Below are 26,299 nucleotides of genomic sequence, written 5' to 3'. Positions count from 1 at the left end.
TTAAGTGCTCCCTCTCACTAATGACAATGTTGACATAACTCCACAGAAATGCTAATCCCATGTGCTGTTTGAGAGATTAATTTGCACACTGGCAACTTTGGAGGCACTCTCAGGGATTTAGAAGAAAGGAAACAAACAGCAAGTGCCAACATAGCTGCAGTGCCACAGTGCGCTACTCTCACTGCCTGCAGTATTACTCTCCAGGGTACAGTACTGGAATACAGAAATGCAAAATTATTCTCATGGAATGAGGTACAAAACATTGTCAAATGTGGAGTTCTTTACCACAGAATTGCAGGGATCAAAATCAGTTCTCAGTGGAAATCTCTAAGCATTAATCATTCACGCCCCAAGTATCCCAACCATGTGGCTCTCTGTCAGGATCAGGTTTGGACACACAGTCTAATGAAGGCCCAGGCAATGCAGCTCTGCACTCTGCTGTTTTCCTTTGACACCTTGAGTTACATTTCAGGATCACAAAGGCAGCTCATGGAAAGGAAAACATAAGTCAAAGGGCAGGCTTCTAGATGTGGAAATGAACTTTGAGTCAACAAAGTTTTCACAGGCTTTTTGGCTCACAAACTCCTGTCGTAATACACATCATCACTAGCTACACCTGCCTGAATCTGTAAGTATTGTACAAACTAAGGAACATTGATATTTCAAGACCATTTATTTTTTATCGAATGGTTTTACAGACTTGCCTGGCCCATACATTTTAAACTCAGAACTACTGGTAAATGTTCATCTCAGCTATTTTCATACTTTTCCAGGCACCTTACTGTAAGCTGTCCCTTCACATTGGAAAGCATATCCTACACAATAGTTAATCCAGAGAACTCACACTGTAGAGCACTGGACTTCTAAGTACTCTATACCTGTAAAAAGACCTTTGGAAAAAAAAAATTCCAAACAAGTTGCAGCTGTGTAAGGGCAATATCACCAATAGGCATGGTTTTAATAATACTAACAGCCTCCTCTAAACCGAAGAACATTTCCCAATTGTGAGGATCTGCTTGAATATGTGAGGTCCTGCCTCTAATGCCAGACATATCCTTGCCACAGGCAGGGTGCAACATAAATAAACTGAGTTGTAAGAATTGTCAGCTCTTATGTAGAAGGATCTAAGAAGTCATGAAGAGATGACTTTGAAGGAATGCTTTTCATTTTATACTTTTAAATGTGTCTCTTCTACTCCCTTGCCTCCAAAACGCTCAAAAGCATCAGTCTGGTGTTTGGCCTATTTGACCACTGCACTTCCTACCCATCAGGCCAAGTTTAGACCACCCTGCGCTGTGCTGGCTTTCAACAGGTATTGAGCAGGATCTTCTTTAAATATCCCTCAAAGGCTGAATCAAAACTCCTCCCACACATCTGCTGAGCCCACATATGAGCGCCTCCCGTATCTCCCACTTTCGATCTGCCTTGATGAGGGCACTCCACCCACAACCTCTCACATCCCAACTACCACGGCCTGAAACCATCCCCACAACAAACCTTCATCTGCTCCCTCCAGCTGCCCTTCCCCTAAAACCCGCCCTGATTAACCACGACCTCGGGGACTGCTCAAGCAAATGGCTTTTGTACACAATTGCACAAACACAGATTCAGCCTCTTTTGCCTCAGCAGCTGACCTGAACAGCGGCCCAGGCCTGTCCCCGTTCATGGCACTGAGGGCACAGCTCACTGTGGCAAAGCCCGAGCTCTGCCCCAGGCACAGGCCAAGGCTGCCGGCCCTGCTCCTCTTGGGGTGCACCCACTCACACAGAATGAAACATTCCCTACTGTAGCTCATTTCTTTACCAAAGCGCCCTGATACCAACCTATGATCAAGCTGCTGAAGCTCAAGAGATTCAAAGAGATTTTGGGGATTACTTTTACACACACACACCCCCCCCCAACTCTGTCCTGCAGTGGTTAATTTTGTATCCTGAGCCTGCTCCTCTAGGGCTGTGACCTGCTTTGCTCAGTTCCCCTCACTCCAAAAACAAATGAATGTGACCTTAGATCGCAGCAGATGGGAGCAGCATGGAAAAACTAGAAATTAATACTGGGAGCAGCAAAAGCCAGGTACAAAAATAACAATGCTCTGTGTATGCACCCATACATGGAATTAACTACGCGGGAAGGTCACAGCAGGAGAAACTGTTTGTTTGTCTTGCTTTAACCTATCTGCCAAATGTTAACAATCAAACACTTTCATAATCACCAAGCATACTAATAGAGTTGAGAAAAACAAAATTATGCAAACTCCAATCTGATTATTGGTGACCTGCCTAGAGGTGCAGAAGAACATAGTTGTTTTACTCACCCGAGGACCTCTCTTCCCTGAAGGACCAGGTAAACCTGGAGGACCTGGAGGACCCTGGTGATAGAAAATCAAAGCAGTTGAAGCTAAAACCTGGCATAAGGACAGTATCACAACATAAGATAAGACCAGTTTCACTAACTGACAGCCCTGTGCTCGTGCTGACCTCCTCAATTTGAAAACCAATTCCGAAACTACAAGAAAGTGTGTTTTCAATCTGACTCCAAATCAGATTTCTGTTTAGAAAGTATCTTATATCAGAGAAATTTGAGTTAACAATCTGGAGAGTAACTTTTACTCAAGTGTATTGGTACTAAAGGAAGAAAAGACCTGATGAGGAAAGCAAGTGCAATATATTCTAAACAAAGGATACAGAATAATTAAGCCTTTTCAATAAGTATGCTGGCATGCCAAACATTTTAGAAAGCTTGGAATAACTGTGAAAAAATAAGATATCACCTTGCAGAAATGACAAATATGAAATAGAGAAAATAAAAGTGGACAAAATACTGTTCAAGGTTTCCTGTTAAAAGCTTCAACTAAGAATAACTGGTAGCACATTTGCCCTTCTATATAATGAATATCATTCTCTTTAAAGATAATGCAGACTTTTTAAGATGCTAGTATATGATCAAATGTACCTTTTGCAAATTAATTAGATTATTAGTCACCCTATTTGACAGTGTAACAGCCCCTGCATACCTAGTTGTTTTGAAACCTTTCCTTTCCTATATAATGACTTCTGTTCAGATTCGAAACCCCAGGATCTGCTTCATTGTACTCAAACACAAATGAGCACCCTAAACTAAAATCTGCACTACCTTATATTATATTTCACCTATCAAATTAGAGTCCTGCAGAGGGATGGGCTGTTCTTAAGGGTGAATTCAGCCTCATCCAAATGCCTGCACAGCAAGCCCCAGCTGTAACATGTACTTTCTGCAAGGGCATATGGGCATCAGGAAAGTCAGACCTCACAAAGCAGGTCAGTGGATGGTAGCAGTTTGGGGTTCAACCTGCTCTTCCACCCAGGCTTCCTCATACTCCCCTGCCCTGTATCTATGACACCCTCTAAGCTGAGACACCAGGGAAAACACTGAGTAGCACACTGCCCACCACCAAACAACAGTGCTGCCACCTGGCTGGAAGGAATACCCAGAAAACCACACGGGCCATTAGCGTGGCTGAAATGACCAACACGAAGGCTTTGCAAAACAGGAAAAAGATAAAAAAGGGAAATGAGGAAGGAAAAAAAGACAAACATTCTTGAGGGTTTTATTAGCAAGCAATATTTCATTAGGACAAAAGCCAGATTTTTAAAAAACTCCAGTTTTGAGTGATTCTTCTTTTTCTTAGAAAGGTAATGTCACTGCAGACAAGACAGGGCTGATTATGGAATTTAGGCATCATCTAAGTAATTACATTAATTTGCCCAAAATACAGGCCACTTATGCACAGTTCTGGGAAAGTCACTGTTGTTCTGAGGAACTAAAAATATTCATTATTTCTTCTCCAATTAATCATAAGAAACGTAGGAGTTTAAATGTAGTTGGGAATATCTGCATGTCCATACATGCTGCATTAAGTCACGCTGAAACCCATACCTGCACTTCCCTCTGTGCAATTTAGAAGACAGAAACCTGTGTAACAGCCCTGGTCCTTAGATCAAACCATAACATGTCGTGCTTTTAGCATAGGACATTTCTCTATTTACTATGATTGCATAAATGCTCACTTGCATCCTTGTTTTTCTAAGTAGAAGGACCCCATGTTTTATAGCAGAAGAAATGTAACAGAGAGACACATAGAAAACTCTTGACCTGGCATTCTTGTCCAGCTTGAAAAATGCACTTAAAAGGGCACAGAGAGCTCCCCACCCTGCCCTGCTGAAGCAGTATGTTTTTAGTATCTCCTCTCAAAATGTACGTCAAGAGATGCCTTTTGATTAGATAATTATCCTGGGACTACAAAAGAAAACATATTTTTTGTTAAGTGAAATAGTTGCAACTAGTGTGCATTCTTTTGTGATTTGTGTTCTTCTCTATGCCTGTTTCAGACATTTTATTAAAAATCCATTAATAGCTAAACCCCAGCATTTTCCTAATAGAAATCTGACTGAGTATTAATATCCCTGATCTTTTTTGCTGATTTATTAAATGAAGGCAGTGAGAACAGTTTTCCCTACGTGGCTTCTAATTTTTTTTTTTAAAACACTATCTGCTTCCTTTGCAACAGAAAGCAAATAAACAAATGAGCACCCAAATCCAACCCACCCTTACTTTGATTACTCTAATTCAAACATAATTATCTCTTTTCATACAAAACCACAAAAAAAGGAAAATCTAATCACAACCAAGCCCTCAGAAATCCCTAAATGAAGCAGCAAAATATATTCTGAACTAGGCAGACAGGGATTAATAACACTTTCCCAGAGCATTTTAAAACAAAGTCAACTGTTGCAGATGAAGTATCTTATTCACAATAATAAGCAGCTAGCCCCAGCCACCCATATGTTTGATTAAAAAATTAAAAGACTCTTCTTAACTAGAGGATGTTAATCTTATGGTTCCAGCTCCCTGTGACTCAAGCAACATCTCTGTTGAGAGCAGACTTCATTAGAGCACACCTGAGTCTCCCTCGACGTGCTTTCCCAGCTAGCAGTTACACGTTCTTCTATCCTGTGCATTTCTACAATCTGGGAAAGCAACTACAACTTCAAATCATTATGACTATTTTTATACTTGCTAGGAAGCTACTTAAGCCTCTCAGGCATCCGTGTAAACCACAGAAATCAACATCTGAGAGTGAGCCAATTTCTCTTAAACCAAGGAATAAGTCACTTGTTTGAATAGCTTTTATTCCAACTGCTGGAAACAGTAATTAAACAAACGTGAAGCAATTAGAAATGTTAATGTGATTTTTAGCATTTGATGCTTTAACCACCACTATTGAACAAAAAAACAAACAAAAGCTATTTTGTATAAATATTACAGATGCTAAATTTAAATTGTTTAACCAAATCAGTTTCCTTAAACCAGATCATTTGTACCTTAAGAAAGGTACTACAAATTACTGTCTTTAGGCATTGTAAAGATTTCATTTAGCTATTGAGCAAAGAAGCTCAAGTTCCAAGTAATCATTCCTTAATCCTGAAATAATAAAAGTAAATGCTACTCTTCCAGAAATTTTCATGGCCTTTCCAATGATCACTGGAATAAATGTAAGGAACTTTCCTAGACATGAAAAAACTTTCATTATTTTCCTAGATACTGAAGCCCTGTGTTATTTGTGTTACATGTGTTTTAAACTTATTACCCAGAAGTAATAGGAAACATCTCATTTACATATATCAAATCTCTAAGATTTCAGATGCACAGAAATAAATTCTGCATTAAGTAGTTAAAACTTCTACACAGGCACATGTTGATCTTCATGCCATTCAATATCTAAATCCTACCCGCTGAACTTTCTCTTGTGAAGCAACTATGAAGCTTCTCTTTAAGAGACTCTTGACTATATCTCAGCCACTCAAACTCAGCTCACCTCAAACTATTCTTTTTTAAAAGGCTAAGTTAAAGAAAAATACCAGTTTAACACCCAATTCATCAAATATGAGGGCAGGCAAAACAAAAAACCCATGAAACTTTCTGCAAATCATCACCAAAATACCTGCAGTGCAGCAGCGAGGTAAACAGCACCATCAGCTCCAAACCCATTCCAAAACATCGCCATGAGGAAATTTCACTTCTAACACTGCTAATACAGTTTGTTCTGTTGTTCAGATATCACTGATAAGCTGTTTTCCTTTTATCCCACCTAATATTTCCTTCTGTCTTGCCATACTTTATGTGAAGAGGCAAAATGCTACCTTTGTTAACTAGCCCTTTGCAAAACTATAACTGTATTCATTCCTAACTTTCATTACTAAAAACACTTTTGTTTTAAACTTTGCTCAGAATCATATTTTCTATAACTATACCTATATTACTGCAATCATCTGCAATTCTTTCCATCTGTCAACATCCTTTTTAAAGCTCCTCGTCTAAAGTTGAGGACACTTCCCCAAACTGCAACCTCATCATACCCAACCCAGTAGATAAAGTAGGCTGTCTCTGATACTTACCACTCCTCCTAATGTATCAAACATCACAGCAGAAAGATGTATTTATTCTCTACTGCTGTATGATACCAAGCTATGATCTTTATGACTGCCAAAGCAGTCACTCCCCCATAATCTATTTGTACTTTTAATTTCTGTATTATTGCACTAAATTTAATCCCATCAGTTTTAGACCATCTGGAATTCCGATCCTGTCACTCAGAATTATTCTTTGTGCTCTGTTTACCTTCTTTAAGCAGTTCATTCAGATATTAATTTAACTATTGAGCAACAAGGATTCTACCAAATTTGAATGTCCACCTATTATTTTAATTCTTGTTTCACTTGCATTTCACTGGAAACAATAAAATCTGCACATCTCTCTTTCCAAATGCCCTAGAGCAGGCAATCACCTCTGTATGATTAACCTCCTTTCTTTACAGTTGTGGAAGTCTCCTTTTCTCTTCAAGAATTCCTACAACAGTCAAAGCAATATCATCAACATCAGAGGAATATATATGGCTTTGGGTTATGGATTAAAGTTTGTCAGTACTGTGCAGAAGATAGGAAAACTGCAGCAGCTCTAGGGGAATTAAATTAGATGTTTGAATTTTTAACAATAACATTACTTTTTGCTACTAAAAATAAACCTGCAAGAATCTAAACTTTTTATCTGAATCATCAGATACTGAGATTTCTCAGCCTGGGCAGGGAAATGCATGAAAGGGATTAAGTGACCAATACATCCCCTGTGGTCAGGGGGAGCCTCAACAAGCAATTTTGTTAAACTGAGAAATAAGCAAAGAATGCAATAAACAGAAGTGTGAAAGGTTAGCTAAGAGAAAAATAAGTGAAATAAGCTACGTGTGAAAGGGAAGCTACTGCTGTTCATTTAGCACTACGTTTAGGATCTCTGAACTGCTCTGTCAATGTTCTTGCTCTCACACCTGATTTCAACAGAACATCTCATTCAGGAGTCAATTCCGCTTATTGCAGGGCTTGCCATTTCCCATTCCTCCGGGCAACAATCCCCGACTGCTTCTCTTTACCAGCTAGAGAGAACACCACCGTTTGGTCTTCTGCACTCCTCCTGTCTGGCAGAGGAATTTTTTTCTTGAAAATCCAGAAAGCTTTTCCAATAGAGGAAGCTAATTCCTAGGTAATTTCTCTTGGAAGGACACATCCTGTGCAGATGCAGTTACCCTACCAGCAAGTAGCATAAATCAGCTCTTCAGCTCCCATCAGTCTCTACTTTTACCAGTGTGGGACTATGCATCATGTTGTTGAAAACTACTTTAGGATTGTGCAGTGAAAAATATCAGCTTGAAAGTTAAACAGTTAAAAATACACACCACATTTTTGCAATCTTTGCAGATTGCCAATACTCTCTGCATCTCAAAAAGGAGTGGCTCATCAGATGAACAGAGCAGCATTCCCTTGAAAGAAGTGTTTCAGAAAATCTCACTATTCCAGTATAAACTCACTTTATACTTTTTGGGGGGGGTGGGGGGGGGTGGTCATTACAACTGCTAGAATTTTAATCAGGGCTTTAACAGTTTTGAAGAAATAGCTGTTCCCTTTTTATACCCTATCCATAAATGAAAGCCTGGATTCTGGAGTCCTGGTTTGCAGCGGTGGGCAAATTCCACAGCTGTGGGATCATGGAATATAAGAGGCCTAATTATACAAGGCAAGAATCAGTTCTGGTAGATGATTAAAAGCTAAAAGAAGCTGAGTAGTTTAAGAACCACAAAAGCTAGTTCTTGCCTGTCAATTCCAATAGAACGAACATTAACTTCTTAGTTCAAATCTTGAAAGAAGATTCAAACCAACCACAACATAGTAAAAGAAGTAAAAAGAGGGGGTTTCATGCCTCATCAGGACTTTTTGCTGCAAGGGAAGTTTTCAAGTTCTTCAGTGTTGCTTTTTTAGGCTCCACATTGCAAAGACTCCGTAAGTATTTATGTACTAAAGTGTTAGAGCCACACAACAAAAGCTGCGTTAATTCTCATCTTCTCTACATGGGAGGACTAGATAGAGAAAGCAGACCAAGATCATCTCCTCAAGTGTGAGGCCAACAGCAGTAGGAGATACTGAGCCACACAATCCCCATAGAGCACAACTCAGTTTCATGCAGAGACCTCCTCTCCCTTGGGTGTCAGCCTCTGTGGCGGAGCAGTGTTTCAGCTTTGCCTCTGTTCCAGCAGCTGCTCCTGGCCCTTCAGCCAATCTAGGGCCCACAAAGGTCTAGATTAACTTCCCAGCTCTGCCACAGATCTTTAAGAACCCGGGCATGTTATGTAAATTTCTGACCCAGCAAAACACCTCAGCACACCATATTCCCTACAGACTACAATCTGCATTCCTAAGCAAGACAAACTTCTCTATCCTCAGTATATAAGACAGGCACTGGAGATGGTAGCACAGACACCTCTGAACCCTTCAAATTAGCTGCCATCTTTGCCATTGCATGTGTAGTGTCTGTGTCCAGAAAAACCCAGAGCATTTGCTTGCAGTTTTTTAGTAATGCAAACAACCAACATTATCAGCAGCCATTTCTGTGACATGTGAAAAAGAGGGGATTTAACTTTCTTGGCTGTGACTGACTGAAATCACAACAAACAAGCTAAAATTACTTCCATTAGTAGTTACTAAACATCCTAAGGTCCAAAAATGGAAATTAACCTCATGCTGATGACAGCTACATGCCTAGTGATATGTCACATAAATACTATCATAAGGGACAAAGAGAGGAAAAAAGACTTGACTTTACAATCAAAAAACATTAAACACGAATACTTCTGGAATAGTGTGAATTACTTGTTAGCACATTTTTCAATTGTGTAAAAATTACTTTGTGCCTGGATCCTGTTTAGAGTAAAAACTGAACTTTTGAATAGGTTTTTAGTTAACTAGTTCAAGAAAAGAAATATTTCAGTGCCAAAAGAACAGACAATAAATTTATGGGCATATTCAAATATATATTAGGAGCTGCTTAACACATATCAAATTGCTTTCCAGTAAAGACCACACAGATGAACACTACAAAACCAAAAACAAACAAACAAGAAAAGTGAAATAATTTACTTCATGCTATAGTTTAAAAATTTTAACCAAAATCTCACACAAGCACAAGGCATGATCTATCATATTTCCCAGGTTAAGCAGGAATTGATGATCTTTCTGGTCTGTAGCTTCATATATATGGGCACGTTTTTATGTATTAAAAAGTTTATGAGCCTTGTGCACACAATAAGAAAGGATAAACGAGTTTCTATTAAAAACACTACTGTACCTTCGCAATTGTATCAAAAATCACTTACCCTGTGAACTGAAAAAAAAGTCTCAAAATCTTCTAAGACTGTTCTAAAAACCATTTTCTATGAAGGTTTGCTTGACCCCATAACCTTGAGTTATGAATGACTGCAGACCAGATTCTGCAGCTGGTCTATTTCTACAACTATAAATTTTGACAGCATTGCTCAACGAAGAAAACTGTGTCAGTCTTCCAAGCAGCCTGGTTGTTCTTTTTATGGACCAATACCTTTATCTGTGAACTGCATTAAATTAGCCTGCAATTTTATTAAGTGAGCAGTCTCTGTAATTAGTAGTTACAATCATCCAGCTGCATTCCAAATTTTAAAGAAGTCTGGGTTGCCTACAACTTCACCAGAATGTGAACATCTTGGATGTCTTTATATTCTTACAGTAAATATAACTATATGACACTTACACTAAAATGACATGTGAGAAAGAGACATATTTAAGGCAGACAAACATTTGTACAGTACAGCTGGGAGAAACTGCAGTCACAGCTTTGGCATGCTAGGAGAGGTTTCTTTCAAAGCCTCTGTTAAATGTATGCTGCTGCAATATAGTAAAAAGAGTAATAAAGATAACTTACAGGAGGTCCAGTTTCCCCCTTTGGACCTCTGACACTTCCCCTTTCAAACATTTTGCCAAGATCTTCATAGTCATAAGCATAATTATCAATACCATTTTCATAACTGTTTTTTGTATGGTAAGTCTCATCAGCATCAAATGCACCTTCCTGCCCCAGACAGAGTTGATTATCCAGAGGGAGCTCAGCAGGCAAACTGTACAGGGTTGTGTTCAAGATTTGCTGCTTTTTGTTTGGTTCATCTAAATGCTGTTTTGCTTTCTCCATTCCCTTGCCTTTAGTTTTATTCTGTTTTACAGGGGAGATCAGAGAAGGCTCACTACGTCTGCCTGCATCTTCTGTGGTTTTAGCCAAACTATTTGGGTATGATCCTGCAGGGGTTTTAGTGATATTTCTTTTTCTGCTCCTCTCCTGCTGCTGAAGAGCCAAATCGATGTTCTCCTGGAGTTCTGTTTGAGGCCAAGCTTCCAGCAACAGAGGTTTGGTCTCTGCAAACTTCCACACAGAGGCATTTCGTAACTCAATGTGAATCGGAGCAAGGTTGGTAACAGGCATGTTTGATACTTCTTTCCATCTATAAGGTGATATATCTTCCTGGTTTTCCTCATCAATGATCATCTTTGAAAAAACATCCAGCCCATGTGACACAAGTGAGGGCCCACGCAGAGATCGATAGGTTTCAGCCTGGCGACACTGTTGTTTCACATATTTACAATAGTTCGCAGAGGCTTCTGCAGAGGGAATAATATCAAGCTGACATATAACTCCTTCAAAGCCGACAGAGTGAGAGTTCATCCTTCCCAGGGTAAATACACCCTCTGAATCAAATGTCTCCACTTCAGAAAGCACTTCCCTACTGAAGTACTTGTTTCCACACTCAGCAAACATTGAGACAGTCTTGTCCCCAATGCCAATGGCAAATGAATGCCATTGTTCATTATGAACACAATAACCAAAGTACACGGGCTGCTTCCCTCCAGTGTACACTGCTACCTTTCTTGGGAGCAGCTGGACACCAAACTGCAGTTTGCTTTTGTTCCTGACACTGAAAAGAAAAGCATTGCTGACTCTGTAAGAGTACAACCCGACCAATAAGGTGAATTGATGCCCTAGATCTGATGGTATGACTTGAGTGACGGGGGACTCAACATGTGCATCATCACTTAGCACCACTCCTGATGCAGTTAGACGAACACCCTGAGGTAACAGAGAGGATGTTGAGGGCACTGCTGTCTCTGATGGCTCTTGGACATCTTTCACAAGGCCTAGCTGTTGAAGAACATCTATTGCTGTAAAAAGAAATAAAAGCACACTGTTGATTTAATTTACAAGCTCATACATTCAGATCCATATAAACAAACACACACACAACATTTTAACAAATCCGTACCTCTCAGATCCTTCACACAGTAAGGCCACCAAATCCCTAGTGAAAGGCACAAATCTTTCACATACATCAAGCAAATAAAGTCAGGGTAAAATTTCCATCTTAAAAAAACCAACAAAATGAAAGAAACACACAGAAAGGCCTACAAAATGCCCATTGCAGGTTAATTCACTAATGAAAGTGAAAAATCCTCATCTGGTCTCTTTGTACTTTTCAGTGATCAGTGAATACACTTTGGTTAGTTCCTTATTTATTTGGCTATTCCTGTCTACTCTTTGAGCAGAGAATTACTTTTTTTTTTTAAAGAAATCTTTTTCTTCTGCAAAAAAACCCTTCTGCAATAAATCCATGCTGTTCCTCTTGATCTGAAAAGTTCAAATCAAATCATTTGAGGGAAGGGTTGCTTTGTTTATAAGAAGGGACAAGCTATTTATAGCAGAGTAATGCCTCCTTCTCCTGCACAGTTTATTTGTTAGCGCCATGGATAAGGTGAACTCTGGAGCAGTGGAACTGGTGAGGAGCAAGGAAAGAGCAGAGTTGTCAGGACCCAAGGGTTAGTGCTCCTGCCTTCTGGCTCATTTCTCCCCCTAAAGTGCACAAGGTTGCAGCTACCATGACATTGAATTAAGAGTGCAGCCACAGCAGGAGACATTGAAGACACAGAACAGTCTGCTGTCCAGATGATTGATGTTCTATAGATTTGGCTTCAACATACAGAAATCTGGACAGATCTTCCTACAGGGAAGTGGTTTATTCACTGCTGGATTCTCTAGTTTCTCATTCAATGTGAGCCATGTCCTTTAAGCCTTTCCTCGATCTGAGCCATACCATGTCTCCTGGCTAAATATCTTCACCTAATGGGTAGAAACACAATTATCTATCATCCTGATAAACTGAAATCTGTCCTGGGATAAGAAATCAAAGCCACCTTTGGGTAAATCAAAAGCTGAAGGTGACTCAATTAATTTCTTATTGCCTAAATCAGATTTGGGCAAGTTGGAGTTGGTGGGCCTAGACACCTTCCTTCAGGATGAATATGAAGATGCTGTTACATCCCTTTTGATGCAGCTGAAACACTACAAAGGCCTGAGTAGGAGCTAAACTACACATCCCCAGGAGCCTTTTTGTAGGCTCTCAAAACAAGATAGGATTTATGGCACTGATTGATTGATTGATTGATAAAACTGCCTGCCTGAGTGTTCATGAAAGGTGCAGAAATATTGCAGATGTTGAATCAAAATGCAGTCCTGGAAATATGGAACAAGATTAGGAACTAAAACATACGACATGGGAAAAGGCTGAAGGAACAACATTTGCTTGGCCTAGAGACAGGAAGGTTTGGGAAAATCTAAATAAAATTGTCCATTATCTGAATTGAGGCCATAGGGAAAACAGAGAAAAGCTGAAGAGTAACAGGCACAAGCTGCAGCACAAAAAAAAATTCAGCTCTGTAGAAAGAAAAAGCTTTCCCACTCACTTTCAGCAAAAGTGGTTAAGTGATGGACCAGGGGGCAGAGACATTGGATAATCGCCATTCTTGGAGATTTTCTAAAGACCAGCTGGACAGGACCCAACAACCTGAAGTAACTTCAACATTCACCCTGACCTCAGCAGGAGCTAGGACCAGATGAGTTCATGGTCCCCTTAACCTAAATTTTTGGATGTTTTTTCACAAGAGGAAACTGAAGAGCAGTTTTCATAAACAGCATCATACATTTTCATCGCACAGCAGCATACAATATCATCTGTTTCCACCTCTCACTGGAACAACTTCAGTGAAACAACTATATCAAAAATTACTTGTGGTATCTAATAGTTGCACTGATCAAATAAACCTGGCTGGGCAGACACAGGCACTTTCTACAGCATTTGGCTGAGGCTGCTTTTGCTATGGACATGCATATAATGAGCGAATAAAACTATTATATGGCACAACAAAAATTTAGAGTAAAGAAGTTAAGGATTTGCTGCTATATTAAAAGAGCCACTGAAACAAATGGATGTTTACGCTTTAAGTGGAAAAAAAGGTCTCCTTTCCCAGTTTCCCTTTCTCTGTTTACTGAATGTATTCATAGCAAACTTTAAGAATAGACAGATGTTGGCTTAGTTTCAGTGGTAAATTACGAGAAGTGCCTGAGATTTCCTTGAGAGTGATTTATAAGTTGGAACCAAATGCATCAACCTGAATGCACTGTACATCTTGAAAATTAATTACACACCTTGTAGTGTTTCTAGTCATGTTTGAGATTCACTGACGGGCCAAGATTATCCTGGCGAGTAGCCAGTGCAGACAGAGGTACGGAGAAAGAGCATTTCTGCAGAAAGTCCTGTGCATGCCAATTTCTCAAGATGTTTTGCCTCAGAGCAATTAATTCACTATGGCTGTATTTTTATCTGTCAGGCTGATAACAGAGGTCAGGTTATAGTAGAGCTGTGAAGCACAGTGCATCCGCTAATGAACCACCACTCCTTCCCCGGACCCTGTCCTGCCTGCTCTCCTGTTGCTCTGGAGGAGAAAGCTGTGCTTGCACTGCCCTTGTGAAGGGAACCTGGGAAGAAACACAGGTCCTGAGCTCTGGGCAATGCAGTCTTACTCATGCAAATAGTCCCCAAGGCAGAATACACTGCTCCACTACTTCTGTGCACTGGCTGGGCCAGCTGACTGCACAAGAACACTCCTAGTCCAGCCTAACGTTGTGTCTAAATATCACATCCTAACCTGAAATATTGGGCAAGTAGTTGTATTTTAAAAAAAATTTAGTTACTTATTTTTATTTAAAAACAGTAATAGATGTGATCTATCCAAAGTATTACAAATTCAAATCTAAAATAAAAAGCTTAGATTTGCTTAAAACAGTCAGCTTAAAAATCACATTCAAGCCTATCACTACTAAATGGCAAACTACAAGCAAAATTGCCAAATTTTTGGCAGTTCTGATTTGAAAAGAGCACAAAGTTTAAAAGTTATTTAAAAAAAATCATCAGTGAGCATGATGAGGAATAAGACTATTTTTTTCTTCTATTCTGCAAATAGATTTCTGCAAACAATAACAGGTCTCGAGAGAGCTAAAGACAAATAAATATTGTGTGAAAAATTACATCAAAAAAGTATAAAGGAATTATTCCTTGCTGACTTGCTGCCTGTTAACCCACTGTCAAGCCAAAAGGCTATTCCAAACTTTTTTGGCCAGTCATTTAATTTCTGGTCCAACATGCATTTTTATTTTATTTTAAGGCTTTCAGAAGCTCTTGGCAGCACAGAGGATTTTGGGAGCAGGCAACCCTCTCATTGTTCCTCCCACCATGACAACCACTATTTGCTTTACCTATCAGTTGTCAGTTTTCTTTGTGTACCCATGTCTGCAAAACATCTGTCTTCACTTATTGCTTATTCAACCCATTAGTCCCCCAAATTGTAACAGCTCAGCTTCTTGAAGGAAAGGTTGTTTGGGGTTTTTGGTGTCAAGTACTTTTCTTCCACCCTCTAGGAGATCTTGAAAATTTCACAACCTTACTGCATCATAAGGGGAGCTAAAACCTAGCACCAGCTTTGGCAAAAAGCCTTCTGACCCTCGTGTGGCACAAAAATAACCCCACAAAGTAACTGGTGAGGGATGAAGGGATTTGACTATTGGATTGTTTCACACACATATTCCATTCAGTCCCTCTTGTTCATTTCCCACGTTGCTCCGTACTCACAACTACTCAGAAGGCAGGATCTCTGAGATGTTCTCCCTGTTTCAGCAATCTTAGTACACACATTTCTTCCTTTCCCTTTTCCAGTGTGGATAAGGGAAAAGACAAGGGTCATTCATCAATCAGTTCCATCAGAACCAAGAGTAATTACTCATGAGATCACCCATTTTCTAGGTGATGGTGCATCTGCAACTGCATACATTAAGATACCTGGCTGCAACAAATGCTCTCCTGCATGACAGATCAGAGGACTGGCATAGGAAAGCCAGCAAGACACATTGATTGTGTGTGTCCACTCAAAGTACTGCTCCTAAAGACTGAGACTGTATCTTTATATATACTTCACTGAACATGATTTATAGCATATCAGACTGCACAACGTGTATCTTCTCAGGTAAAGCATGCAGAGGCTGTCTCCTCAACTCAGGAGAGAAGGCAGGTTAATTAGCTAGCATCTTCGTGTTTGGCAGAATACAGGTTTTTTCAAAATACAACTGCCAAGGAAGTTTAAAAACCAAAGTGTTAACACGTTCCTAATGGGCACACAATCCTGTTCTTGGACAAACACTAAGTACCACAAATGCAATAATGCAGCTCTGCAGCTTATATACTGAAACTGAAGGATATACTTGAAATGCTCTTTTTTTTTTTTTTTGAGGTTTCCTTCTCTGAACTGCTTTTTCAAACTTTGTTCACACACTGTGCAAATAAAGTGCAAGAGGAACCCAATTCACTCATGGGAAGAAAGTTGCATCAAGGTTCAATGCATCATTTTGATCATTTTAAGCATTTAAAGAAAATAAATTCATGTATGGCACTTGTGCATCAAGGATGGAGAAGACTTTCCGTTCAGTAAGGCTTCTCATACGGCTATCTAGAAATTCTACTGAATAACAAAAATAACAATTAAAACAAAATAGTAATAGAAAAAAAAAGGAAACTCTTTCATCTGCTAGTAACAAAATAAAAAAGAATTCACTATAAGCATGTTGAGAGCGGAGGCTTTACCCCATTTCTGCAAAGCTCTGTGCAGAGGCATTCTCAACCAAGAGGCAGGTAAGACTCGGTCTCCACCCACTCCCCTGTGATGCTGCACCCCCAGTCCTGCTTTCACAGTCCTCGTCTTCAGGTTCAGTAGAAAAGCAATTCTCAGGCTGAGAGTCATGAGAAGTGAGAGTAAACATCTCTACAGAGGAGGAGGGTGGGCCGGAGGGACGAAGGCACTCAAATTGTCACCACACAGCTGTCTCGGGCATCCCTCACCTGCTCCCACTACACCAGGAAATTGCAAACTGTCTCCCTAAAACTGCCTCTTCCCTTTCCATCCCAGCAGGCCTGGAGCAAGGCAGGCCACACACATCTAACAGTCCTGCCCCTCCTCCAGTGAGAACTTGGCTCAGCTATTATAAAAAGTCAGGAAAATCCCATCATCGCAAAAGCATATGGCCCCCATTGAGCTGGATGTGAAAAATCAACAACCCGTCTTACCAGGCAAGCAATGGGCAACACTGGAGGGCACAACTACAAAGGCAATGGGGGGGAAGCAAAACAAAGAATCTACAACTGAAGGGAAAATCAAGCTTTGCCAATCTCTGGGAATGACAAACAGGAAAAATACATTGGTGAGAATAATGGTGGGAAGCTGCTGAGATATCCCAAAGGGCTCTAGCAAAACATTATCAAGAATGAATCTTGTCTTAACCACGCAACCCATCTGTTTGTATTCAGATGAGTATTTGCAGTTACACACTCAGCAGCCAAGGCTGACCTACTTTGCGCTTCACCTGTACACCACAGACAGTGCTGGAGAACTGATGCTGCCACTCCCATGGCAAATAAGAAGTGACTAAATGGCACGTTAGCCTCCACCACTTCGGAACGCTATCATTCCCACAGCAGTCTCCAGAGCAAGCTGCACATCTGGTGCTGTTATAACAGCTGGCAGGTTAAAAAAGAAACTAAAAACAAGACAACCCTATTTCCTCACAACATCTGCATCCAAATGCAAAACCAAACAAATACCAAATTTCCCATTTTGATTTAGCCATGCCAGCCCTTATTATGCACAGTGGTTTGCCTGCCTTAAGTGCAAAGGTAACTCAGTCACAGCTTGCCACCCCCAAGGACACCCACTTGCAGTGAAGACACAATCAAAGCCTTTTCACTGTACAAGGCTTCTTTTTTATGAAGACATTGTTTAAATATGTAAGCCATTTCATAGACAGAAAATCTGAGTAATTTTCAAAAGGTCATCTTTTCCAAACTGGCACTTTAAACTTTTGCTCTCATTATGCTGTAATTGGTATTTTCTTTAAGTCATATGAATTAATGAACTGAACCTAAAGTCACAAGTAACAACAGTCATTTACTCTTTTCATCTACTAATGTATTATACAAATGTCTTGTTATAAACAAAGCATTCTCACCTTGTTTGGGTACTTGTGCAACACCCACAGCTATACATGTTGCAATAAAAAGGAGAGCTTTCCTAGAAGAGAAAGAAAGGAAAAAAAAAATATGTGAGAAAACATCTATAGTTTCAGAACTCCAAGGAATTAGAAACCTGATTCAAGATCCAAATGGCAGGATACCACTGACTTCAGCAAGTCCTGAATCAAAGCCATCACACTGTACAACTTTCCACTGATACTGAGAAGGCGTTTCACACAAAGATCAAGGTTGTGTATGCCCTAATACATAGCAGATATATTTTACACTGGTTTTTATTAATAAAATTACTGCATCTGCTTTATATTTTCTTACAGGAGCTTTCAAATATGAATGCTGCTATGTAGTAAATTTCTTCCTGGAAAGAAAAAAATGTTACCATAAAGAAACCATAAAATAAATGACAAGTTAATTCCTGTAGAGATCAGTAGATACTTTAGATACTTTTGACCTCCTATCAGTCTTCTCACTACGTCACATCATCTTCCCATAAGTGAAAATGTTGTGTAAAACTTTCGTTCTTGTATTATAAAATTTTATCATGCTACAAACAAGCCATTCTCTTCACAAAGTAAAAAAAGTCCTGTCGCATTTCAACTTAAAACTCCACACTCATGTAGAAAAGTGTGATATTGATAGCTATCATAGGCTCACTGCCCTTGTTTCAGTCAGGGAGATAATTTTCTTCTTAGTAGCTGGTGGAGTGTTGTGTTTTGGATTTAGTATGAAAATAATGGTGATAGTACACTGATGTTTCAGTTGTTCCAACAAACATATATAAGATTGATCTAGATTATGTGCTCAAAATTCACTTTAAAAATGCTGAATGCTGTACAGACTACATTTTTACTGTGATTAAAAACGCATTGTCTGCTGTTTTTTAATTATTGTATTAGCCAGATTAACATCTAATGACTCTCTTATCAGTGACTGAATCTTTTAATAAATGCGAAATACATTTTCTGTTAATGTCGGACAACCAGGCACAGATGCATGTAACAATTACAGTAACCTCTATTTACTCAGTTCTAAGAAGTATTTCAAAAATATCAGAAATATAGTTCTGATACTAACAACTCACACTCAAGCCCCAGCTCAAGCCTCTTGCTCATTAATGTATGTAACCTCAGCGATTTTTCATAATATGGAATGCTAGAGTGACTAAAAATGTTTCCTGGACCAGGTCAGAGAGCACTTGAGTTTCTGGAATCAAGTGTATTTGAAAGTAACATAGCACAAATAACTTTGTGTCACCTAATTTGGCACCTAATTAGTCAGATTTTCACATAAAAAAAAAGGTAGAAAGAAAAAACAACCACTTTTTATAGGAACATATGGTTTAAACAGAAAGAAAATATATATATGTTATGTATCAGTATATGGTATGTATAAGTACATATGCATACACACACATACAGCAGTATTTAGTGAAAAGTCTTACTAATTCTTTAAAGAGTTCAGAATTTAAACATTTCAGAAACATCCAAGTGCATGAAAACAACAAAGCAATAACCTGGTTTTATCAAGTGGATTTGTATATTGTGAGAGCTTAAGTTTTGGCAAACAGAACAAAAGAATAACTTAGGAACAATAAGGCATGATAGTCATCATTGCCACCGAAAAATGGTAGATACATCATGTCTTTGAGAAGAAAATGCACAGAACATATAGGATATTCAAAAATATGCATCAGTGCTTCAGCTCTGATCACAGAGGGAGGGAAAGGTGGAACTACGCCTTACACATCCCCACATGCCTGTAGGGGCATGTTCTTTAATTAACCACCACTACAGTCCCTAGCTATTCCTCCCTTCAAGCCTCCCCCTGCTACAGCCATGAAATGTCTACTGGAGCAGTTCTGCCACTCCCAAAAAAGACCCAACACCGACTGTTATCCAAACAGCTCATCTACTACAGGACACTCACTTCAACTTTTTCAGAGTTCTAAAGACCAGAATTCAAGTTCAAAGTTTCTGCATCACATCATCTTTTGATCAAGTGAGAAGCTCAGTTACAAGATACAGCTGTGCCAGAAAGAAAGTCCATGCATTGCACTGTATCAGCTGAAACTCAGGACAACCCTTTATTTGACACTTATTATTGTCAAAGGTGCAAAATGGATTTGCCACTAAAAATCACATAAAATATTTTATCTAGCTACAAAATACAGATGCTCAAAGGACCCCAGAGCCCAAAAAACAAAGATGACTCCTCTAATAATTACAACAGCCTCTTCTAATACACCAGCCAGGTACAAAACTGTGTGTGTCAGGAACCTGCCTCTAACTTCCCAGCAAACTTTGTAGGAAAGCAAGAAATTCCAAAATGTTCCCAAGGCTGTAAATTGCACAGATGTAACTGGATATACAGAAACATTTAGTGAGAAGTAAAGACAAACGTCTGGCTTACACAGTGCTCTCCAGCTAATGTCAAGAACAGATGAGTTACCAGCTAAGAGAAAAAACAGGGACCAGAGACAACCATAGTGCTGGGGGTCCTCTAATGCGTGAGAAAAGTGAGACTTCCTTCTTTTTTCACAAGTTAAATTTTTTGTAAATGAAACCATGTGCAACCTAATCCAGGCAAACCCTCCCTCTTGGTTGAGATCACTACTCTGTACATTTGCAGAGCAGTCATTTCTCAGTCTTCACTCACACCAGCACAGCCAGAAGACACCAGGCTCCCTGCTGCATAATGTGTATGTGGCTTGACCCATCATCTGCCATAGCTGCATGGAGCTTGGCTCCTTGTCTCAGCTGAGTGTACAGCTCCTGGAGATGTTGGGACATGCCAATAGAAAAGTGCAGAATCACTTGGCATGGAAGACTTCAGCTGACCCAAATGCTGGCTATTTTTTCCCCATTTAACATCACACCTGAAGCTGCTCCAATACCTGGGCTTTAGGACATAGCCAAGGGATATCTCTTAAACTTCCTCCCCTTTTCCTACCTTTTCATCTGCTCTATTTTACATGCAAGTATATGCTGAGGGCCACTATTCTCCATTTTGGAGGAAGGCACTACTAAATGGGATTGAGCTATTCTACTACTAGAAACTGAGTTTACCCTTCTGATAATCTTTGACATCTTGTGGCTATTTGCCTCTCCCTACAGAGTTGACAGCAACTATCCATAACATTTTTTTGCATTAGGGGTGATGGATGAATGAGAAAAACTGATAAGCTTCACAGCAATATACAATGAAAAATTCCACCCCCTGAACACTACTCAGCAGCATACAGAGCTCAGGTTTGGTCAGCGTACAGCAGTATCCTCTTCATTCCAGCCTAGTTTCCAAAATCTCAAGTTTAAAGGAAGAAATACCACTAGCTGGTTACTAGGAAAGACAAGTAAACTTGTTTGCAGTATGACTGCCACAGGTGCATTCAGTCCTGCACTCCTCAGGAGTGATGGTTTAAACACCATCACCTGCTCCACATACATTCCTTCACTGTATCTGTCCGGGAACTGCTGAGGAGAATGGCACAGTTTGGATCCATCAAGCTTGAGAAGGACTTTGAAAAGGTCACAGCACCTTGTGGACAGAGATGCCCTGGAACTCCCAAAGACCTCAAGATGTTATAAACCTTATCTTTCAAGATATAAAAAGAAATATAACTTTTTTTGCTGCTATAATGAAATTAGCCAGCAGGTCCAGTGCTGCTTCCCCAATTTTAAAAAACCAATCAGCAACACAGTTTGAGGGGACACAACATCTTGAAAAACCTCTCTGGTGTGACACTCACATGCCCTTTGGTCACAGATGGCACCATGCAATTTGCCAGCAAGGGGGGAAGCTCCTGAGTCCTTTGCCAAATTTCACAATTTGAATGAATGGGAAACAGGAGAAACATGAGATGAGGTAAGAGGTAGAGGAGCAGTGGCCTAAGAAGAGTTCTACAACAGAGCTGGGGTTCAGAGAAAGGAAACTCCCTTCCTGGTGGCCCATTCTTTGGACAGCATCTGGCTTAAAATGAGAAACTACCACATCCAGAAGAACAGTCAACTCTGTTAGTATTTCTAAAAGAAAACAAAAAACTTTGAAAATATGTGATTTTAGAACAGCTTTATGAGCAAATCTCTGAATGCTTACACTAGTTCTCTTCTCCAGATAGCATAAACTACTTTTTTTCTGTATGAAGGCAAAAGTATACAGCTTGAATTCCTATTGATGGAAAATACTCTTCACAGCGTTTATCTCTGTATATTTTGTATATCATTTTTCAAATGTAGTACAACTTAGTGCTTGCAAGAAACAAGGATGACACAAATTCAAATTTCATATTTGAAATACTCTGTCAATAAATGGGGTGAGAGATTTAGAAGTCATGCAGCTGTTTTATTTATTTAACCTGCAGAGACACCCCTATACAGGCCTGACCTAATGGTATTTCAACAAAAAAGGTGGTTGAAGTTGCAAGGGATTTACTGGTTTGACATATGCTCAGGAAACCTGATCCTTTTGCAAGGAATTCTGGTTTCTTAATACAGGCAAGTGACCAGTTTGCTCGCTCTCTGTAGAAGTAAATTAGGTAAATATTAGAGAACCATAGATACATTTTGACGCTATCTCAGATTTTGAACTTGAGTAAACTGCATCTCTGCTACTGTACCTCTTTCTTGTAATGCAATTTATGTTTCTCCATCAGCAATACTCCTTTACGGATTTCAAATAAAACCATTCTTTGAAATTGCACTCAGACAATTCCTGAAGAAGTCCCAAAGACACAGCCATTAAAAATAGATCTCCTGGGAAGGCCACCTTCAGGCAGCCCCTCAACTGCTCACAAGCATTCCAGATTATACACCAGGCACACTTTAGCAGCATAATCCTCACTACAAAACTAAACAAATTCTTCTGTCCTGCTCAGAACGCTCAGTAAACTTAAGACACAGCCAGATTAAAATCAGCCCTTTGCAAAGAGAGACACATACAAGTAACCTCTCTAATATCATTACTACTATCATATATTCAAAGTCATTTTACTGATGCTTTTAGGTAAACTGTAGAGAGCAGAGCTCTACCTTTACACCACAGATGCATTAGAAATACCTCAGCCAATTGCAAAAACATGTGAATACAGAGCAGCTCATCTGGCTATCTCTGGTATTAAGAGAGTAGCCTTAGCTCTTTAGCGTAAATTCTACAGGCTCTTGCTTGTTTGCTGCGTTTCACTAGCTAGGTAGCACAGGGGCGCAGCAGCTACCAGGTTACTGCGGGCACCGCGGGGTGCTGGGCCCCGGGATCCTCGTTCCCCCTCGGGGATCGGGGGCACTGGCTCTCGGTCAGGCTGTCCCCGCTCCCCGGGGACACCAGAGCCGGGCTGCCCGGTGCGGGCTCGGGCTCGGGAAGGACGACACGAGGGTGCCGGACGGGACAGAGCGCATCCAGAACGACACCAGGGATGCGGAGGAGAGAGACGGGAACAGCCAGCGATACAGGCGGTCTCCGTCCGGGCAGCCAGCACCCCGGCGGTCCGCCGGGGGCACCGGGGACCCCGCGGGGTTACGGCTGGCGCTCGGGAGGTGGGGCTGGGGACACCGCCCGCCGGGCTCGTGGTCCCCTGCCCGCGGTGGGAGGCGAGGCTCAGCCCCATCCCCTCCCGGCCCCGCGGCGGGTGGCGGTGCGGTGCGCCCCGTCTCGCCGGCTCCCGCTTACGTTTGTGCCGCGGGAGAGATGCGTCCTCGCCTTGTCCTCTCGGCTCCCAAATGCATTTGTATGCATTTGCCCGGGCAGCGGAGATCCGAGGGAAAGCCGAGCGCCGCGCCGCCGCAGGGTCAGCTCCTGTCCATGAAAGCCCGCCGGCGCCGGGGTCTCCGCCGAGCTCCGCGCAAGCCCGAGGGCGGCCCGGCCCGCGTACAGCCCGCGGGGGCGGCGCGGCGGGCGGGGGGGCGCGGGGGGCCGGGCGGCGGGGGCGCCCCGCGGCTGCCCGCGGAGTCCGGCGGCGGAGCGGCGCTGCACCGCCTGCCCCGGCACCGGCGGAGCTCCCGCCCGCCGCGGTGTTGAATTTCCGCGCTGGCTGCCTGGCCGTTACATCAGCACACGCGGCCCCCGGGGCGGGCCGGGCCGCGGCCCCGCATGGTGCGCCCTGCCCCGGGCGCCGACCCGCACCCGCAGCCGGCCCGGAGCCGGGGGGAGCCGGAGCCGCCGGTGCGCAGTGCCGAGCCCGGCCCCGCCCGGGCCCAGGTGCGGCGGCAGCGCCGGGACAGGTGATGCCCTCGGTGCAGCCGGAGGGCGAGGAGAGCCTTCGGCCGCCGCTGGGCTCCAGCTGGGGAGACTCGGCAGGAAACTGCAAGTTAAATTAAAATCTGAGGACGGGCGGGGAGAGTTGATGAAGTGATCTAAACACAAAAAGCTGAGTGCGCTGGACGTTTTGTATCTCCAGTTATAATTGGAGTTTGGTCTAGAAAGACTCCCTCTGAAAAATGTTTGAGGAGCAGATGTAATTTAGTAGCATTACAATGCCGAAGAAATATGACACCCTTCACTGTCTTCCTAGAGAGACAAAGGTCTTTTTAGCTTTATTTTCCCGTTTTCTTACCTTGTTCCCACAACAAAGCCTATTTGTAATTTTATCCCATAAGACATCTTTATGCAAACTGTCGCTAAAATCAAACACGGTAGAGTTAAACAATACCAGACATTGCAGTACACACTGTACAGCAAACACGTGGTCGAGTCCTGAAGCCTTACTCAGGCAAAACTTCCATGGACTTCAGAAGAAATCTGATGTGAGTTAGGGTTATAGTATTTATCTCTTTCTGGGCGCTACAAGAAGATTTCGTATCATGCAAAGACCTTCATGACACGCAGCAGATACCTTCCAGTTGTAGGTAAGTTGAAGAATGATGTAGAGATACAACCAAAGATACTCCCAAACACCAGAAAACAATGGAGGTGTTAAAAAGAAAGGCTGAAAAAGACAAAAATTGTATATTATATGTATATTTCTATATGAAGTAGGACTCTTGACTTCTTGTTGGCACTTTGCTCCTTGCGTCCTTGTTCCAGTCCCTGCTGGGCTTGAACGCAGTCCTCAGGCTATTTGGACAGCTTCATTGGCCACGGGGAGACACAGGCCAGGGGAAGGGCTACCTGTGCCCTTCCATTGCCTCACTGCACACAGCTCACGTATCTCTGAGTCATGTATCCACAAATGGGTCAGGAATGTGCCAGGCATGCTCCTTCTCCCCTTCCCTGTGTCCCTCTGCCTGGAAGCTCTTGTGCTCCTTTTTTGAGAAGTGGATGATGCTATTCTGCGCCTCAGTCGCTTCCCTTCCATAGTAAGACCCTGCAGAGCTACTTCTCTTCTAGCTTCATGGCAAAAACCAGTATTGGTTCTATTATTATACTTGCTTCTTCCAAGTTCTTACAGTCTAATAAGAAAACCTACTATGTTTAAAGCTATGTGTTTATTTCCAGAGCTAGATATAGCAGTCTGTATACTTAAACACACCTAAGGCATGGTCAAGCTCCAAACCTATTAGCACTTATTGCAACACAGTGATGCTGGAAGTTTCATTTCCTATGGCAAATGTCCCAAGATCCCATCTTTCCACATCTGCTATCTCCTGCTTGTCCACAGTCTATCCCAAATTTATCATCTTTCCAAGTAAACTCAGGGATTACTGAAATGCAAAATTAATTCTTCCGAGATACCACTCCTTGTCTTTCTGATATGATTACGAGATTTCCTTCTGTTTGTTTGCTCCTTTTCCAGCAGCTTTTTCCTCCTTTCATGATCTGACTTGCTCATCTGTCACTACAGATTACAGCTGCTGAGTTCCAGCTGTGCTTTGGGGCACAAAACAGGAGCTACTCTTAAACAGTGTAAGAGATGAGGAAAATGGTTCCTATCTGTGATTTGCCTTCCAGAAAATGTACGGGAGAGTGCAAGGGTTTTGCCAGAGCCTAAAAATTAAAGGAAAAAAAAAGAATTTGAAGGAAAATGTGTGAAATGGGAATGTGAGGACTGAGTGTTGGAGCCTGAACTTTATCCCTCTGCAATTGGGAGTAGCTTTGCCTTTGAATTGAGTAGGAGCAGAATGGGACCCACACAAGTTTCCTGGTACTGTCCCAAAATTAGGAATTTTTGGCAAAAGGTCCATGCTGCTATTGAGTTCCTTTTGGAGAACTGATTTTCTCTGCACACCACAATATATGGTGTTAGGCTACGTACCAAAACTGCTGGAACCTAGTTCAGCAAAATTGTTTAGAATTCTCTGTGGCAGCCAAAAAAATGTTTAACACATTTCTCTGGTTAAAGAAAGTTACTAAGTTATCAAATGTGATTAAGAAATAGAAGAAATGGAAGGGATTACAGCATGTCTTTGACAACAATTGGCTAAAGTTGAAGAAAGAAGGACTCCAGGTCTGAAACCATTAGACTTGTCTATTCTTTGTAGAAAATTAAAGAAATTGTTATGACCAGCATTTGTTTTCTCTCTCTAGTTATGCCTG

At 41.3% G+C, this 26,299-nt stretch overlaps 1 protein-coding gene across 3 annotated transcripts in view; it reads right to left on the bottom strand.

Annotated features, from left to right (window-relative positions):
* Window positions 1-23,664, bottom strand: part of COL24A1 (collagen type XXIV alpha 1 chain) — a 126,145-nt gene extending 102,481 nt beyond the window's left edge. For all 3 annotated transcript variants that reach the window (XM_088060537.1, XM_088060538.1, XM_088060539.1), the window contains exons 1-4: window positions 23,498-23,664; window positions 17,818-17,879; window positions 10,312-11,597; window positions 2,312-2,365 (exon numbers count right to left, since the gene is read on the bottom strand). In XM_088060537.1, the coding sequence (XP_087916663.1) occupies window positions 2,312-2,365; window positions 10,312-11,597; window positions 17,818-17,879; window positions 23,498-23,553 (1,458 nt within the window). In that variant the 5' untranslated portion in view covers window positions 23,554-23,664. The remainder of the gene's footprint in view (window positions 1-2,311; window positions 2,366-10,311; window positions 11,598-17,817; window positions 17,880-23,497) is intronic.
* Between the last annotated feature and the right edge of the window lie 2,635 nt (window positions 23,665-26,299).

The sequence above is a fragment of the Pseudopodoces humilis genome, chromosome 10, assembly GCF_049639895.1.
Source record: "Pseudopodoces humilis isolate 2021_Gansu_Grassland_sample_001 chromosome 10, ASM4963989v1, whole genome shotgun sequence".
In the NCBI taxonomy this organism is placed as follows: domain Eukaryota; kingdom Metazoa; phylum Chordata; class Aves; order Passeriformes; family Paridae; genus Pseudopodoces; species Pseudopodoces humilis.
Note: the sequence above shows the minus strand (reverse complement) of the source record. Positions and strands in the feature narration are given on the sequence as shown.